We start from the raw sequence: 19,236 nt of genomic DNA on the forward strand, positions 1-19,236 counted from the left end.
CTTCCTTCTCTTTATTTTGTAAATGTGGCCTTTCTTGGCTACTTCCAGTTCCCTTGTCTTCCGTAAATATACCTGTTGCTGCCTCCTTGTCTTACGGAGATGTAACTGCACCTGGCTTCCTTGTAGCACAGTACATTTTAAAGTGCTCATGTGAATCAAAGTATAACACAAGCTCAACAGACTATAGCCCCTACAAATGAGCTTATAAAATATCGCACTTAAAAACAAATAAGGTGCAGCCTGGTGGTGTGGCTCAGTTGGTTGAAGTGTCATCCCACACACCAAAGGATGGCAGGTTGAATTCCCAGTATGGGAGGCAACCAATTGATGTTTCTCTCTCAGATCTATGTCTGTCTGTCTGTCTGTCTGTCTCTCTTCTTCTTGCCCTTCCTCTCTCTAAAAATCAAAACAAAAAATAAACCAACAAAAATATGGTGCAATTAAAGTTATCAATTCTGCCAGCCTACATAAAGGGTACAAAGACACAAAACAAGTAATTTAGACAATAACTTCAAGGAATTCTCAAGAAGAGGAGAACCAAAAGCATGTACAAAATCAAAATTCTTTGAGATCACAGAGAACAACAAACTTATAAACGTAATGATAACCAGAATTTGCCAGGTGGAAAGCAGGAGGAACAACCCAGCAGGCAAAGAGAACAGCACAACAAAGGCATGAATGTAGAAAACACAATCAGATCACCAAAAGTCCTGAGGGGCCCGGGCAGGGAGATTGAGGAGGAAGGATGCACGGGAATGAAATGGTAGTAAGTAAGTTCAGAAAGGAAACTTGTAGCTGGGTTGCAGAAGGCCATAAAGCCTGTGTCCTGGTATCCCATGGTCTCCGGCCCTCTGTTTCATCTTTCAAAGGTGTTTGGTCCTTCTCCAGAAGGCCACAGAGAACCGGATATATAATAAGCAATGTTTTTCGAAAGCTAACTGGTGATAATGTGGAAGACAGACTTAAAGGGAGGGATTGGGGGCGGGGGAGGGGTTGGAAGATAGGAAAACATTACTATAATAATTAGGATATTACTGCAATAATGCAAGTAAAATGTGATGGGGTCAGCAATAATACAAACAACAACCTACATCAATTTGACAGTGATTCTGTATCCATATATTTGACCATAAGCTCCGGTGCTCCGGTACCAAGGTACAGGCAATGAAGGAAAACATTTTTTAAATGCAAGCATTAAGTCTTACAATCAACAGGACTTAATGACCACTGACCATCCAAAACCCAAGAGTATCTTTACTTACACACTAATTTTACCTTCCTAAAGTGCTTCTGAAAATTTACTTTCTTCATTTAGAGATTTCTACTAAAATACCTTAGTTCACTTAATAGATGTTAAAAACTTTAAATGTTTAACCATATGAAGACTTTCAGGTATCGTGAACAGGAATTATTTAAGTCTAAAAATTTCCTTGTGGCCACAAGAAAAGTAAAAGAAATAAATACAGAATTTAAAAAGAACAATGATCTTGGTACATCCAAGACTGGAGACTATATGTCTTAGTTAGAAACCCTGTAAATATAGGTATACAGTAGAAATACTCATAAGTAGTACCTAATAAATTAAACATGGGGAGAAAAAGGAACCCTTTAAATCAAAATTTTGGGGCTATAAACAATTCAGCTACCCAAACACATATAATTTTATTGTAACAACATACAATTAATACTTTTCATGAAACCCACATAAAGCTGTGCATCATAGGAAAAATAGGCAACTGATTAGGCTTAGACCCAGTTCCAATCTGACAAACATATTACTAAAGGGAAATAAGAATTGTAGCCATTCTGTTTCAACATGCAAGTCATTTTCCACCCTTTACCAAGGTATGGTGGTTAAACTGTCGGTTTGTATTATAGGACCGTGAAATAAAATGGTGTTTCTTTCAATAAAATGAGTTATACTTCCCTCTATAAAGAAAGATACTGATTTTCACTATGCTGGCACAATGTCTTATCTATTAAATTCAAAGTTACCATGATTATGAAACAAGGTTAACTTTAATGATAAAAAAAATACATTTTCCACTGAATTTAATGTTCAAAGACAAAGTGATATTTGTCATGTTCTAACCAATAATGCCAGTATATAATCATCTGAGGTTGACTGGCTCACCCCCAGATATTAACCATTAACCAGAGGTGTTACTCTAAAAATCTGTGTGAAATTGTAAAGGTCAATAAATGTTACAGTTCAGTAGAAAGATTATTTAAATAAGAATTTCTACTTCAATAACTATATTTTGACAGGTAAATTTTAAGACCCTTGGTTCTTTTCATAATAGTATGTGTACGTTATAGGTTCCCCCACTAAAAGAAAAAAAGCTTGTATTGTGTTAGTTCCAGTAATAATTTCTAGCTGAGTCAAAGCTCTAACAGCCTTAAAGCAGGAAATCCAAAAGGAAATTCCATCATCAGTTCCTGGGGTTTGGTAACTAAAAGGTTCTTTGAAACAGATATAGAAGTTCAAACCATTTACTATAACCTTACCTCATATCTTCAAGTAAGTCACATTCTGCTTGATGTTTGGCTTGAAGTTTTGTCATCTGTTCAACTTGAATGTTTTTCAGTTCTTGTGTAACTTTCACCTAAAATATACCATGTATTTATGAAGACCTTACTGCAACTTTAACAACAACAAAAACTACTTAAGGAAAATACGAAATACTTGTCAGAATATGTACCTCTTGCTCACCTCTCCCCTGAAGACCATAAATCCATTATTAGTCACCTAATTTTGTTAACTAAAGATATTTAATGAAAATTCTAGCCAGATAACCGGAAATAGGTTAAGTATATGTACACAAATATAAAAACTACAGGTTAAAGAGGTGCAAAATAAACTGCCAATCGTCCTACTTCATGCACGAGCTCAGTAGATATCTAGGTCTTCTTAAAGTTTTAAGAGTCTGTCTTCTATTTATTCCAAAAAGGATTCAAAGACATTAACCACCAGAAATGGTGAGCAGAGTGGAACCAGGAGAAAGGAGTATATAAGAAAGCCTAAATATATGATGACTGAAATGTACACAATAATGAAGCTACATGCTTGAATCAACTACCTAAATTATTCCATAATGGCTGCGAAAAAGCAAACTGTCTCAGGATGATGCCCTCCACTTGCTGACAGCGCATCAAATCACAATCTCTTTCTCACAAAGGAGAAAGCAAAAGTGACCTTCCAGTATATGCAATGCTTTTAAGCCACCCCAGCAAGCCGGTTCCTGTGGCGGCTCCACTTCAAACAGCTAGAACAGCAAATGCAAGCTGGCCAGTGCCTCGCCCGCCAGGCCCGCACCCCAGGGTTCCAGGTCCAGTGGGCCTGGAATCCCCACCGTGGCAGCGGGACTACCCGGAGGGTGGGGGTACATGTGTGAAAGAAAAAAAGACTCATAACTGGAGAAATCCGGATTGGGAAAGGAAGGAAAGGGAAGGGAAGGAAAAGAAAGGGAGAGAAGAGAAGAGAAGAGAAGAGAAGAGAAGAGAAGAGAAGAGAAGAGAAGAGAAGAGAAGAGAAGAGAAGAGAAGAGAAGAGAAGAGAAGAGAAGAGAAGAGAGAAGGCAAGAGAAGAGAGAAGGGAAGAGAAGAGAAAAGAAAACAAAGAAAAAAAGACACAAGTGAGGCATTCAGTAAATGTTTGCCCACGAGGGGAGGATAGAACAGCTTCCTCCACCCAGAGCCCAGAGTAGACACTGAGTAACCATCTGCAGGATTAAAAAGACAAGAACACAGCCTCAGCCCTTGGGAAAGCTGGAGACGAGGGCAGGGAGGCAGTTCTCAAAGGGGCGCAGCAGGGAAGCTGCTGACAACCCCGGAGACCCTTCACTCCCACCCCAAGCCCAGATCGCAATACACGCCATGCACTGCCGGATTCTCATTCTCCCGGGGGCACTGCCACCGCCTCCAAGGTCCCCTACCGGAGGAACGGAACAGGAAGGGGTGGGGGGGTGAGAATGGCAAGACTGGTCAGTGCTTAAAACCTTGTTTATCCCTAGGATGGGGGGCGATGACTATTCCAACTTCTTTTCGGCCCGCCGCGTGGGAAAAGCAGGCCAAACCTTAAGGCCAGGCTGCAAACAAATTCCCTGCAAATGTGCAAATGGGCGAGGATGGCGACAAGCGGCTGGAGGGCTCAAACCTGGTGCAGACTAAACAATCACACAAGCACAAGGCTCTGCAAAGCTGCAGGGGCTCCCCCGCCTCCCCTCAGTGCAGCCCCGAGAATGCACTTTGCAGCGAGCAGCACTGCCATGCGCGCGCGCACACACACACACACACACACAAATGTGCACCCGAAACTCTTGCGAGATGCCTGGGGGTCTACCGCGGTGGAGAGGACGAACCCCGGCCGCCCCTTCATCGGAAAGGCACCTCACCCGTCTGGAACCGGCAGCAACTTGGTGACAAGCCAGAGGCTACGGCGGTCACGGCCCGTTGCGGAAAGGGGGAGGGGTCGCAGCGATCGCCCGAGCCGCGTTCCTTGGACGCATCCCCCCAAAGCCCTCAAGCCTCCCTTCCAGCACCCTCACCTTCCTCGGCGGCGGCTGCATGATGCTGAAGGGACATCAATCCTCCCCCGACGGCGGCGTGAGCTAGGATCAGAGGAAGGAGAAGGGCCGAGCAGAGGGACCGGCCGAGCGAGCGTGTGTGTTTGAAAGGAGAGCTTGAGGACGAGGACTCGCCCCGGAGGGAGCCAGGCGGGCGGGCGGGCGGCAGGCAGGAGGACCCGGTCACGGGCGAGAGTGAAGAGAAGGAGGAGCCGGGCAGGCCTGGGGATCCAGCGGCCCGGGGGGTGTGTGAGCGAAGGAGGCGGAGACCGCGAGGGGGCGGGGGCCAGGAGCCGGGGCGCACGGTCTCCCAGCTCGCCGAGCGGCTCTCCAGGAGCAGCTGTGTCTTCCGGCTCCCCGCCCGCCGCCGGCTCGGGCTCCTCGCAGACTCGGTCTCCCTCGGCCCCAACTCGGACGGCCCGGCCCTCGCTGGGCCCGACGCCCCCGCCCAGCGCGGGGAGGTGGAAGGCGGCGCCACGCTCTCGGCCCCGACTCCTCCACTTGGGCCGCGGGAATTTCCGGCCCCACCGCGCGGCGCAGCGCCCCACTCCGGCGGCGGCGGAGACAGCTCAGGCCAGAGCTGGGTTGCCGAGGGCGAGCGTGGCCGCGGCGTGGGGGCTCGGTTTCGTGCCCGGGACGGGGGAAACTAACGGGCCTGTCAGCAAATAGAAAGGGCAGGAGCGCTAGTAGGACGCGAAAATCCCCCCGTCCTCTCCCAGAGTGGCACGTCCCAAACGCCTCCAGTCCTCCCTCCCCCACACCGGGAGCCGCCGGGGGCTTCCCGCGCGCTTTCCCGCCAGCCGGCCGCGGCGCGCACCTCCGCGCGGGGGCGCGCACGTGGGCGAGAGGGGGCTCTGCGGCGACGCACGCGCACCAGCCGCCCCTGCCTCCCGCTGGCTTCGGCGTCTGCAGGGTTTGTGCGGGATGCGGGGTCGTGGGCGCTGGCAGTGGCGTTTTTTACAACGAGGAGAGGGCAGTAGGAGAGTTCTGTTTTCTGCTACTTCTGGGCTCCTCCTACACGTGTTGCCTCTCTCTCTCGAGCGAGCGGACAGAGTTTGAACAAATCCTTTCGCAGTGGCCCGCAGGTGCCTGTTACTGGGGTCAGGGGTCCAGTTGCCCTGCAAAGAAAAGCAACAACGGCCCTCTGCTGCGGGGCATTCAAGTCAGAGAGCATGAACTCTGTGCTGGAAGGGAACAGTGAGGCCATTAAGGCCAAGGCCCGCATTTCCCAGATGGAGAGGCTATGGCCCATAGAGGACTGAGGATTTTCTGAAGGTCACGTAGGTAGGACTAGAATCTCTGTGTCACGAAGGGTTTTTTGGGTCTTAAAGAAACAGATGCAGCTCTCCCTCCAGGGAACAAGCGGTTCTCTTCCCCGCCCCAGGCCTGTTATCATTGCCTTCCTCACTCCCAAGCTCCAAGGGTCCTTCCTTTGCCTCTATAACTTGTTTCCTCAACCCATTCCTTCAGAGGATAACCATGAGGAAAAGTAGAGGAGGCAGCAGTGGCAAAGGAAGCCCTTATCTGGGAGTCAGGATCTCGTACCTGTCTACTCTGCCTGCCCCTCACTGGCTGGGTGAGCTCAGGCTTCTTCATTTGCCAATGAGGATGCTCTCCAGGCATTGCCTCCACTACCCCCCCCCCCGCCCCCTCCTCATCTCCCTGCTCTGTCCAGACCATCTGGGGGTAGGGGTATCAGCTTTCCTTGGGGTCCTTAGAAGAATGAAAATACCTCTTCTGGAGCCACAGGTCTCTGTGGAAGATGAACTACATTGCCCCATAATTTTATCAGAAGTTGGTCTCCCAGACATATGTTCTCAGAAGTGTGTAATCACACAAAACAGGAAAGTGAGTGAGGCCTGGAGAGACACAACTAATTTGCTGAAAGCTACGTGGCCAGAAATTGGGAAACTGGAACTTGAACCCAGGTTGTTTACATAGAGTTAGCCTAGATTCTTAGATAGGAAGGTGATAGAATCAGAGTTATGCTTGAGTCACATTCAATCTAGAGCTGTGTATGAACTAGGAGAACAGACTTGATATTTCTAGTTTCCTTGGAGCCATTCAAAAGTCAGCACTTCACCAGAGCCCTCAACTGCTCTCAGAGAAGGCCTGGGGCAAGGGAATCAATAGCGAGCGGAGGCCCAGCTCCCAGATGACTGTGGGTCAAAGGCTAGAGAGCCCAGGACCAGGACAGTGGTAGCCAGTCTCAGCTCCAGCACCAATCCATTGAGAGGCCTTGAGCTAATCAATTCCCCTCTTTCTTTATTTCCTCACTCATAAAATAGGGATATAATACCAGTTTGCAGGCTTGTTGACTAAATAGAACTTCTCCTACCACAGAACCTAGCACATCGTGCTCAATAAGTGCTCACTGATTCATCATTCATTCAAAAAATATTTGCTAAGGTCCTGTTTTGTGCCAAGCCTTGTACCAGACATTTGGGATACATGGGGTTAAGCAAGACTCTATCAGCCTAGGCTTTCGCTAAGGCCAAGTTCCAGACCAACCATGTCATGAATGACACTGGCTTATTTGGGAAGGGGGTGGGGGTAACAGTGCCTGCCCAGATGTAGTAAACACATAGAAGGTGTTTAACAAAGATTTGCTGAACCCTAGTCCTGGGTGTATCTAGTCTGGCCCAGAGACTATCCTCCCTTCACCTCCCTCCTCTGGCAGTAAGCATGGGGGTATAAAGGTGCTGGATGTTGGGAGACTTGGGACCCAGCCTCCCAGCTGATCTGCTGGGCCTTCTCTGGGCCTTAGTCCCAACTGCAGAATAAGGTAAGTGAATGAGCCTGGAGCTTAGTAGGCTCTTCATAGATTAAGTCAAATCCTAAGGCTTCACTTTATGACTTTAGGAGGGCATCCTCCACCTAATTTGCTATTCTGAAACCAGGAATGGCATTGACTTTCCGGAATAATTTCCTTTGGAGATGTTATAAAAAGCTAAGAGGCAACACCAGATGGGCTTACCTACTAACTGCTTTTTCAAAAATATGATTTTAAAAAATATTGTTTGATATTTACCAGTGCCTTTACCAAACCCCAAATGTTCATGTTACTTTTTCAAGCTAATCTTCATTGTAATTCTATGAGATAGTATTATTGTCTTCATTTTACAAATGAGGAACTGGAGACTCATGAAAATAAGTGACTTTTCCTGACGTGATAGATTTGGGACCAGAACCCAGTTCTCCCATTTGCTTCTGTGGGGACTGTTAAGAGGAATTGGGAGAGTTCACCCAGGAAAAAAAAGCAGGCTTGGGAGGGTAAAATCCATACGTTCTAAACCCACAGGGATGGAGAAAGGGTTTTCTGTGATTTATGCAAGCCCAATATAAAATATACCCCTTTGTCCTGGCCTGGTAACTCAGTTGGTGGTTAGAGCATTGTCCCGATATGCCAAGGTTGTGGGTTTAATCCCAGGTCAGGGCACATATAATATTCAATGAATGAATGCATGAATAAGTGAAACAACAAATCCATCTTTCTCTCTCTCTCTCTCTCTCTCTCTCTCTCTCTCTCTCTCTCTCTCTCGTCAATCAATAAGTTAATTAGTTAAAATATACTCCTTTGAACCAGGCTAGGTACTTTCAGAGCCTTGCTCCTGAAACTCAGGCAATCACCATGTTACTTGAAATTCTTTGGGGGAGGTGCCACAGAGCTGTCCTATGGCCACAGAGCAGCATGCACTGTGGCCCCAGAGACAGAACTGGGACAGATCTCGGCTGTATCTAGGGAAGGAGGTTTTCCAGGCAGAGCTGAACCCAGAGGGGATGAGCTCCCCCATTCCTGGGCTGTGCAAATAGGTGCTGGCTCTCTTCCTTGAGGAGGCCACAGATGGGATTCACACCCTGGGAAGGAAGTAATAACAGCTACCATTTATGTTGCCTCTTCCATGTTCCAGGCATTGAACTAGGCATGTCATTTACATCGTTTCTAACCCTGACCACAACCCCTCATAATATATATGACCCCATTTCACAGATTTCACAGACTGAGGCTCAGAAGTGAAATGACCTGCCCAAGGTCACATAGCTAGGACAGAAGACCCAGGGGTGGCCCCTGGCTCCCTTTGGCTCTGAAGCTGGGCTTTCCCTCCAGCATGTGTGCTGCTGTGCAATCTCCCAGAAGGAATACGATTCTAAGTTTAAGTCATAGCCAGGATTGAAAGCTGGCCTGGAGCAGGTACATGCCACTGTGAGTGGGCATTGGAAGATAAGCTATTCCGGTATCCCACAGGGCTCCCAAGAGAAACCAGTTTGCAGCAGCCCTTAAACACGGCTAGAACATGAACAACACCCCACCCCAGTCCAGAGTGGGCACCTAGGAAAGGCACTCCACCCAAAGCTCTCTCCAGAGAAGGTGGTCCCCATCCCATCTGCCCATACTGCCCCAAGGCACCCACCCTCCCCTTCCTGAAGTGCGGTTCAGAGCCTTGTTCAGAGCCCGCTCCCTTTCCTGCTCTGTCATCATCCTCCACGCACATTGGCTCAGAGGCCAGCTACTTCCTGCCTAGCTTTGGATGCTGCTGCAGACAATGCAGTCTGTGGGCCCCATTCCCATTCACCTCCCTTCTACCCTAGTCACCTTTCCCCTCTACCTCCAACCCATACACACACCATTGGGCCTTTGCTCCTGCCTGAGCTAACCCCCTCATCAGCCTGGTGTGGGAGTATGCCTGCCTCCTCCGCTAGTCAGCTCTCAAGACAGTGTCGCCGTCCACTGGAATGAGGCTTCAAGATCTGTGGCCACCAGAAGAGGGCAGGGGCTATGGCAGAACTAGACCTTGGATTCCATCCTACATCACTCAGCAGCCCCCTTATTCTGGGCTCAGGCGTAAGCAGGTCTCTGGGATGGGGCCCAGGCCCTGTACTCCAGGAGCTCCCAAACTCAACACAGGAACCAAAGGTCACAGAGTTAGGGACCCAAATTCCACCAGGTGGTGGCAGGGATCTAAGGCCCCAGGCGAATCCTTGAGAGGCAGGGAATTATCTGGTCAGCTGGCACCCTTGTCAGGGAGTTTTACAGCTTGGGGTGGGGATGAAAGGACAGCCAGTCCCAGGAGGTGGCAGTCACATGGTTTTAACATCAGGAGGCAGGAAACCAAGGCTTTAGTCCTATCTTTGCCAGGCACTTGCTGAGTGTGACCTTTGGCACATCACAAATTCTGTCCTGTCTTCCCCCCCCCCCCCGGGGGGAGGAGGGGTGCAGGATAAATGAAGTAACAGGTATGTGATCTCTAAAGGGCTGAGGAGCTATGTGAGCAAGTGACTGCCCATCCTGGGATATATCAGAAAAGGCTGAGCGACTGACTGCCTATGTGGGACTCCGATGAGGGTCTCCCCGCTGGGAGCTATCCTAGGACTGATGGGGAAAGCAGTCAGGTGTGGGTAGAAGGGTGACATCATGGGGATTTGGGGTCAGATAATCGTAAGTTAAGATGTCCTGTTCCTTCTCTGCCTAGCTTTGGGTTCTTGACCGAGTCCTGAAACCTCTTTTCAACTGGGTTCCCTTGTCCATAAAAGGAGAGTAATGATTTTTTGCAGGGTGTGGTGGGAATTAAATGGGAATGTTTATATAAAATGCCTGCAACTGTGCTGGCCCACACATGTGAGTTTCCTTTGTGTGTGCATATGTTTTCCTTCAGTTTCTCTTCATTTTGTTCTGATTTAGTTTGTGAATTTTAAAAAATAAAACACAAAAAGAGGAATTCCCATGGGAAGAAGTTGAGCCCAACTACAGTCCCGGGTTTTGCCCCTGACTCATTGTGAGGCCCTGGGAAGTCCCAGCCCTCCCTCAGCCTTCGGTTCCTCATCAGTAACACCAGGGAGTTTCTGGAAGGTGGGGAGGGGAGAGGGCCCCCCCCCCCCCCGTTCTGTGAGCCCTTCCAGGGAAAGGACCCTCCAGGCTGAGCTGAGGGATGGGGGTCAGTCAGGGACCAAGGGAGGGAGACGGAGTTGTGGGGGAGGGACAGCAGGACAGGGAGGTGGCAGCTCTGTAACCATTGTGCTCAGGCCTGTGAAGGGAGCAGGCCCGCTCAGCTCAGGAAGCCTGCTGCCTATTTCCCACAGCCTGCCCAGTTAATGCCAAAACAAAACACTCGCCTGCTCCCTGCCGTGGGAGGGCAGCGGGCCAAAACGAGTGTCCTGAGGGCTGGCAGATGCCCTGGCATCCTGCCTCTCCTTCCTGGGCACCCACCCTTCCCCTGTCTGCGACACATCCACACTCACGTCCTGTGGCCTGGGCACCACCCTCAGCCCAAGCCTGCCCAGTGTGTGGAGAGGAACTCCCCCGGGACCTGCACCCCACCTCTTGTTTTCAGCCCTCCTCAACGGACACCTCCAACACCAAAACCTGCCTGTCTTCTCAGTCCAGCCTCTGCCCGAGATGTGATCTGATTCTCACTCGGCTGCTGTGGGCAGAGCACGTGGCATCAGAAGCCTGGGAGCTGCTATTAGTTGCTATGGGAGGGAATTCCCTGGCTCGGGAAGGCTCTTCCAGCAGAAGGGAGCAGGTGGTGAATTTCCCTGAAGAGACAGACGCCGCCAACTCTGTAGACAGAGCCAATCCTGGGGTAAAAAGCAGCAAATCCACCACCCCCGCCTTCTCTCTGATGCTTGTCTAGACGGGGCACAGTAATGATAATAGCTCATACTTTATAATAGTTACTATGTGTCAGCACTTCACATAAATAATTAATTTAATTCTTACAACAACTTTGTTGTAGGTGCTATTAGCCCCATTTTACCCTAGGGTTACGCAGTCAGTGAGTAGCAAACTGAGATTTGTACCCAATTAATCAGCCTCCAGGATCTGTGCTGCCAACTGCTACGCAAATCTGCCACCAAAGATGGTATCCCCGTAGAACCCAGGTCCCAACTTGGAATATGGCAAGATGCTTGCCCTAGCGTTCTAGGATCCAAGGATTTCCCAGACTTGCCTGAGCTGAGAACCGCCTAGGGAGGCTTGTTTAAAATCCGGGGCCCTCGGCCCCTCCTCTGAGGATTCAGTAAGTTTGGTATGGAAAGAGAGGAAGGGCCTGCCACGTGGAAATGGTCCCCAAAATATTTGTTAAGCGAATGAATGCCTGTGTCTCCGCTGAGCCTCCACTCAACTTAAAATGGGGTCACAGCTCCCCACCCTGCCCCAGCTCCAAGTGTGGCTGTGGGTTGACCCGGTGTGTGTCCTGCCTCGCTTTGCTTGGGTGTGAGGAGTTGTTTACCAGGGCACCAGGCTGGCTCCTAATAATAGCTGTAATAATAATAGCTAACATTTCTTGCATGCTTAGGGAGTACCAGGCACAGCTCTGAGGGCTTTCATTGTGTTAGCCAATTGATTCTCACACACCCAATTATCCTAACTTTAAGGATGTAGAAACGGAGGTGCAGAGAGGTTAAGTAACTTGACCGTGATCAGGTAGTTAGTAAGAAGCAGGATTTGAACCCATGTGGTCCTATTCCAGTGTCCAGAGGTTAACCACCCTATAATAGTTTCTGGACTCACCCAGCCCCTCCTCTTGGGAACTGGGCTGCCACGGTTTAATTGAGCAAATGTTTACTGCAGCACTGGAAGCGGGCCTTGATGTATGGAAGGTAGACACTCACTCCCAGGAGAGGGACAGTGAGAGCAAACACCACAGGTGAGTGGGCCTGAGTCATGTTTAGGAACAGTCTGAGTAGTGCATCCTGGGAAATGAGCCTGCAAAGGCAGTCTGTGCCTTGAGAGTCCTACTTAGCTGTCTGCTCTACATTTAAAAGCAATCCCCCTTTATGCCATTGATCATGCTCTGTAATAGCCATGTGTATTGCCTACCTCACCCATCCTATTAGTGCTCCCCATCCCCATAGATGTCTGGGAGAATATCTTTATTGTCACTGTATCCCCAGCACCTAGGATGAGGCATGCTGGGTGGATGGATTTTAATACTTGAAGACCCAGAGGTTTACCAGCTATGGAACATTATGTGTGGGCAGCCAGGTCTCAGAATAGATGGCCCAATACAGCACCATCAGGGAGAGCATGCCTGAGGGCTGCATAGGCCTATTGTCTGTTCATATTCAGCCGTTTGTCCTCATGCCCTGCACTGGGCCTGTGACCTCACTGCTGCCCTCCCAGGGAGAGGCTTGTGGATGCATGGACCATAAAGGAGATATGGACCAGTCTGAAGAACAAGGCACCTCGAGCTTGGTCCCCCTAACTCCAGTGCCTTTCCTCGCTGCACACCGGGCACTCAGCTTGGGGTCTTGGTTAAGAGCTTGGGTCAAATTCGAAGTCAGACTGGCCAATTTGAGTTTTGGCTCTGCTGCTTCCTAGCTATGTGGCCATAACTGCATATTCTACATACAGAGCACCTCTCCAATGTCATCATACATCAGCCCTGTGGCCCTGGGCCCAGCTCTCGCTCTCTGGGCCTCAGTTACTGCGTATTTGGGATGGTTACCCTTGAGGCCCATGTGTCTCTGTCATTCTCTAGTTCTATAACTATCAAGACTAGACAGTGCTTTCTAGATGAATGTAAAGGTGAAACTTGGTCTTTTCTCCCTGGGGCAGGCAGAAAAACTGTCTCCAACCACCTCTGATCACAGAGAAATGACTGGGTCAAGGCCATAGGCATCACCCAGACAGTCCATTTGGGTGACAGTTTTTCAGGCACATCTGGAGATGGTTAGTCTCTATTTGCACCCCCACCCAGACTCTTCGCCCTGCACTGCGCCCTAGGAGGCAGCCATCGTGGGCTGCATCACCAAGGCCTCCTTGCCAACTGGTTTCCACTTGGTTTTGGACAATGAGAAACAACAGGCGACTGAGGCTGAGGGAAGGGGGTGGGCTATTTCTCCTTCCGCTCCCTCCCTGCTTTTAGTGCCTTCCCCACTCCCTCCCTGATCTCAGTCCTGCCAGGCAGCCCTGCCTCTCACTGGGCTCCGGTAACATGATTCCTGCCCTCCCTTCAGCTCTAGTCTCTGGGTGCTCGGTGGGTGCCTCACCATCCTTTGTTTGTTCCCATCATTACGTCTCTTCTTTTGAACCGTTGGGGAGGAATTGCTTCCTTCCAGCCTTCTGACTCATATAGGACCCTCAACCTGGAACTTGCCTATTTGGCTCAGTCAGGTCAAGACATTCCCCAGAACAAAGAATCAACCAGCCTGGTCCAGGAGCGTCCTTCCCATGGCCCTGCTCTTGGGCAGGCATGCGCAGTGTGGCTCCTTTGGGGGCCCCCAGGTCTGATTATGACTTACTGTCACACCTGAAGAACTCTTGTGGGCAGAGTCAGTTGAGAGAAGGGCACTAACAGTGACTAGTGTGGTGAGCCAGGACCACAGATCAAGACATTCCTCAAGGCTGAGCATGGTCCTGCCACCACTCGGGCAGGGTAGGCGGCAGGACTAGGGAAAGCAGGAATATTCACTGCTCAGGGCAGGCTCCCTGGAGGGCCGGGCAGGGCTTGGTCAGGAATCCTGGGATGCTGGATAGGCAGAGAGGAGAGGGAAGAAAAGCTTAACTCAGGAGAGAGTTCCGCAAAGGGTGGTCAGAAGGAAGTAGGATCCCAGAGGGCAGGAGCCAGGGGCAGGGACTTGGTGGGGCACACAAGGATCAGCAGCTGGCTGCCCCTTGGCCTCCCTCAGAACATGGCCCCCCACCCTGCCCTAGCACAGAACAGGGCTCCTGCCACTCACCCCAACGCTTTCACTTCCCTAGCTAACCACACCTGCCCAGACCACAGCCGCAGCAGGGTCTAGGTTTCACTTCTCATTTTCCCCATACCTCTGTAGGCGCCTAAAGTTTCGATTTATTGACAGAGGTTGGGCCTGACACTGACCTCAGTACGTACCCTCAATCCTCTGTCACCCCCTCCTTGCTGTCATTCCTCTCTCCTAGCTTCTGCCCTCCTAGCAGCTAAGTCAAGCCTTCTAATGTGCTGTTTTGACCATGCACTCCTCTGCTCTAGACCCTTCTATGGCTCCCCCTGCCCTATAAATTAAGCCAAAGCTTTTAAAGTGACATTCTAGGCTCTTCACTGCATGAGTCCTACTGGCCTACCTGACCTCACCTCTCAGCCTCACCATTTTAGGTGCCCTTTGTTCCAAACACAACATCTACGTGCATTTTCCAGGACTTGTCAGGTTCTTTTAGCAACTTCACACTTCTGAATATGCTGTTCCCTCTCCTTCAGCCTTTCCCTGTTTTCTCTGCCTGATAAACTCATATTCATCTTTCAACCCCCAGCTCAGAACTCCTGCTTCTGTAAAGCCTTCCTCCAGGTCAGAATGAATCCACCTGCCTCTGAGTCTCCACAGCCGCGTTCAGACCTTGATGACAGCACTAAGCACAAGCTGATTGGACTTCTATTTAGTTGTGTCTTTTTCTGAACTCCCCTTCCTTCAAGTCTCTGGCCCACCTGGACGGCTTTTTAGCTATGTGACCTTGGACAAGTCACTTAACCTTCTCCAGAGCTCTCCCTGAGCTCCCAGGTTAGACCAGGTGCTCTCTGTGGGGAGATTTGAGAGCCTATACATACATTGATAATCATGATTACCCCATAATCCTGTATCTCCCACCAGGCTGTGAGTCCCTTGTCAGCAAGGTAACAGACCAGGTTTCTTCTCAAGAAATTGTCTCTCCATCCCCAATGCCCACCATTCCAGAAATCCTTATGGCACAGGCAAATTTAACCCCAACTCTGTTTTTGAAGGTGGGGAAACTGGGCCCAAAGAGGCACAGAGAATTGCCCATGATCATGAACCTGCTCGGGGCTTTTTCCTCTGCCCTCCCCAAGTCCTTGGGCCAGCCTACTCTCCGGGGACCTCCCCTAGGCAGGGCCACGGTTCTGGACCAGAGAGCAGGCCTGCACCAGGCCTCACCTGTTGCTGTCCCATGAGCCTTCAGGATGCAAGCTGCCAGATGCCCAGACAGTTTTACTTCCCTCCTGGCTGCAGTTCTGAGAGCGACTGTCAGACTCAGGCACTTCCGTTTCACTCAAAGCCAGGCTTCCTCTTCACCCCTTCTGTAGGCAGCAAGCAGAACCAGGGTCACAGCCTATGTGCCAGCTTCTGGGGAGTTTTGTTTCTCCTTGGGGGCCCAGCCCAGACAGCCCAGGACAGTCTTCACCCTTGGGGGTTTGTGGCAAGAAAGCCTCATTACCCAAATCCCGGGAGATTGACATCTTGACCTTAATGAAACCTCAATTGCCCTGAATAGTTGGGGAGTGAAAGGCCTCCCATGGGGAAACTAACTCCTGCAGTATCATACATCCTCAGAGCCCTTGATGGAACCTGTTCATTTTACAGATGGAGAGACTGAGGTCAAATGGGATTTTCCCAGAGCAGAAATGCAGTGAAGTACTCTGGGGCATTTATTTGCAGGGAGGTCTGACCGTGAACTAAATGGTCACAATCTGTGTTGCTCTGAAGTGCTTTGCTTGTGTAAAACTGTTTGGTTTTTATCTCCCTTCTACTGGCTCATCGGGTACTTCTCTCTGCTGCCTCAGTGGGTGCCAGCCTGCCTGCCTGCCTCCTCCCTACAACAGCAACTCTCACCTCCCACCTGGCTGCCAGGTAACCTTTAAACTGTTTACACCAGACCACCAAGGGCATAAAAGTGATATGTAAAATGTGAATAAATGGGCTCAGATCAAGGGCTTGAAGAACAACTTGAGGGTATCCAGGGACCATTTATGTCTAAAGTCTGGTTTCTGTGGCCCTCCCTCAACAGAGAAATAATGTCAGGCACTCTTTATCAATCACCAGCTCACACTTAATCCACACATGCTTGGAGGGTTGCTCTAGAAGGAGAAAGACAACAGCTTGCCCCTCTGCTTCTCTCACTTTAGTAATTTAATATCATCTCCAAGGCTGAGAGGCGCATTAAAGATCAGGCAGTTCATACCAGAAAGGGAAACTAAGAAAATAATCCCATTTACAATAGCATCAGTAAAATAAAATACCTAGGAATAAATGTAACCAAGGAGGTAAAAGACCCGTACTCAGGAAACAAGACGATACTAAAGACAGAAATCAAAGAAGATGTAAATAAATGGAAGCATACCCCATGCTGTTGTATAGGAAGAATTAACATATTTAAAATGCCCATACTACCGAAAGCAATCTATAGATTCAATGCAATTCCTATCAAAACACCAATGGCATTTTTCACAGAACGAGAACAAATAACCTAAAAGTTTATATGGAACCACTAAAGACCCTGAATAGCCACAGCAATATTGAGAAAGAAGAGTAAAGTTGGAGGTATCACACTACCTTATATCAAACTATACTACAAGGATGTAGTAATCAAAACAGCATGGTACCAGCATAAAAACAGACACATAGATCAATGGAACAGAATAGAGAGCCCCGAAATAAACCCATGCCTCTATGGTCAATTAATATATGACAAAGGAGGCAAGAACATATCTATTCAATAAATGGTGTTGGGAAAAGTGGGTAGATACCAATGAAATGGTTTCAGAAAAATGAAACTATACCACCTCCTTACACCATACACAAGAATAATCTCAAAGTGGATTAAAGACTTAAATGTAAGACTCAAAACCATTAAACTCCTAGGAAAAAAAGTGGACAGTAAAATCTCTGACATTTCTCTTAGCAATATGTTTTCTCCTCTATGTTGGGGGTTTGATACAAGAAGTACCCGATGAGCTAGTAGAAGGGAGATAAAAAACAAACAGTTTTACACAGGCAAGGGAAACAAAAGAAAAAATAAACAAATGGGTCTACATGAAACTCAAGAGATTTTGCACAGCAAAGGAAATTATTAACAAAATGAAAAGACAACCTACTGAATAGAAGAAGATATTTGCCAATGATACATCTGATAAGATGTTAATAGCCAAAATTTATAAAGAATTCACACTGCTCAACACTCAAAAAACAATCCAATTTAAAAATGGGTGAAGGACCCGAATAGACACTTATCCAAAGAAGACATACAAATGGCCAATAGACATATGCAAAGATCTTCAATGTCACTAGTCACCAGAGAAAGGCAAATTAAAACCACAATGAGATATCACCTCACACCTGTCAGAATGAATATCATCAATAAATCCATAAACAAGTGTTGGTGAGGAAGTGGAGAAAAGGGAACCCTTGTGCACTGTTGGTGGGAATGCAGATTGGTGCAGCCACAATGGTGAACAGTATGGAATTACCTCAAAAAATTAAAAATGGAACTGCTTTATGACCCAGTAATTCCACTTTTGGTTAGAAGAAACCCAAAATGGTAATTCAGAAAGATATGTGTACCCCTATGTTCATTGCAACACTATTTAAAATAGCCAAGATATGTAAGCAACCCAATGCCTATTAGTAAACGAGTGGATAAAAAATGGTGGTACATATGTATAATGAAATGAAATCTTACCATTTGCAACAGCATAGATGAACCTACAGGATATTATGCTAAGCAAAATAAGCCAGACAGAAAAAGACAAATATCATATGATCTCACTTATATGTGGAATCTAAAGAGCAAAATAAATAAACAAAACAGAAACAGACTCATTGATACAGAGATCAGATTGATGGTTGCCAGAGGGGAAGAGCATTGGGGAGCTGGGTTAAAAAAGGTGAAGGGATTAAGAAGTACAGGTTGGTAGTAAACAAAATAGTCACAGGGATGTAAAGTACATCATAGAAAATATACTCACTAATATTGTAGTAACTATGTACAGTACCAGGTGGGTACTTGAAATATTGGGGGGCCACTCTGTAAAGTATATGAATATCTAACCACTATACTGTATACCAGAAACAAATACAAAATAATATTGAATATAAACTATAATTGAAAATAAATTTAAAAAAAAAGATCAGGCAATCCAACCCCAAGTTAGATTCAGAAATCATTTTCTCCATCTAGTTCTTCTCTTCAACACCTTTATTGGACTCACGTGGAATCCAGTGTTTGGTGTATAAGATCCAATGGGGTTTTGCCTTCAGGGAACTCACCATCCCAGGGGGGAGAGAGATATTTAAGGAAATGCTACAATGGAGTCTGTTGTGGGCCATGGGAGTGACCAGGAGGCCCATGGGAGAGAGTGACCAGGAGGCCCATGGGAGAGAGTGACCAGGAGGCCCATGGGAGGGAGTGACCAGGAGGCCCATGGGAGAGAGTGACCAGGAGCCTCAGAGAAGAAGATGCTTCTGGGATCTTGGAGGATGAATTCAGCAGAGAACTGAGAGAAGGGCTCCGTGGAGCTCTCTACATTCCTATTATCAGAGCCCCTGTCAAGTAGGCCCCTCCCAGGTCAGACTCCCTGACTTCTGCACTTTCCTCCCAGGCTTTATTCATTCACTTTGTTGGTCAACTAACTTCCCATGCATTTCACCTTTGAAGACTGTACTGGGCCCTGGGGACTCCTGGCCTTGTGGACCGCCCCCCTGCCCCCACTAGCCTGGCACATAGATACATATAGGTGCATAGAGAGACAATGACTGTGCAGTGTGGACATGGTGTGGGGGAGGAAAGGACACAACTGGAGGGCCATTCTGAGAGATCAAAGAAGACTTCCTGAGGAGGAGATTTGTTAACTGAAATATGCGATGTGGAATCTCCTTTGCTCCTCCTAACATTCCTCTGAGGTGGTCTTACTATCTCTATTGTAGAGGTGATAAAACCGAGGCCCAGAGAAGGTCAATGCCTCAC

The 19,236-nt window shown here is 48.3% G+C and overlaps 1 protein-coding gene across 1 annotated transcript in view; it reads right to left on the bottom strand.

The window, feature by feature from the left end:
* FCHSD2 (FCH and double SH3 domains 2) overlaps positions 1-5,326 on the bottom strand; it is a 187,898-nt gene extending 182,572 nt beyond the window's left edge. Inside the window, exons 1-2 of the mRNA XM_079789208.1 lie at positions 4,548-5,326; positions 2,509-2,606 (exon numbers count right to left, since the gene is read on the bottom strand). Coding sequence (XP_079645334.1) covers positions 2,509-2,606; positions 4,548-4,568 — 119 coding nt within the window. The 5' untranslated portion in view covers positions 4,569-5,326. The remainder of the gene's footprint in view (positions 1-2,508; positions 2,607-4,547) is intronic.
* Positions 5,327-19,236: the final 13,910 nt, after the last annotated feature.

This window comes from Cnephaeus nilssonii (assembly GCF_951640355.1).
Source record: "Cnephaeus nilssonii genome assembly, chromosome: 13".
Classification (NCBI taxonomy): domain Eukaryota; kingdom Metazoa; phylum Chordata; class Mammalia; order Chiroptera; family Vespertilionidae; genus Cnephaeus; species Cnephaeus nilssonii.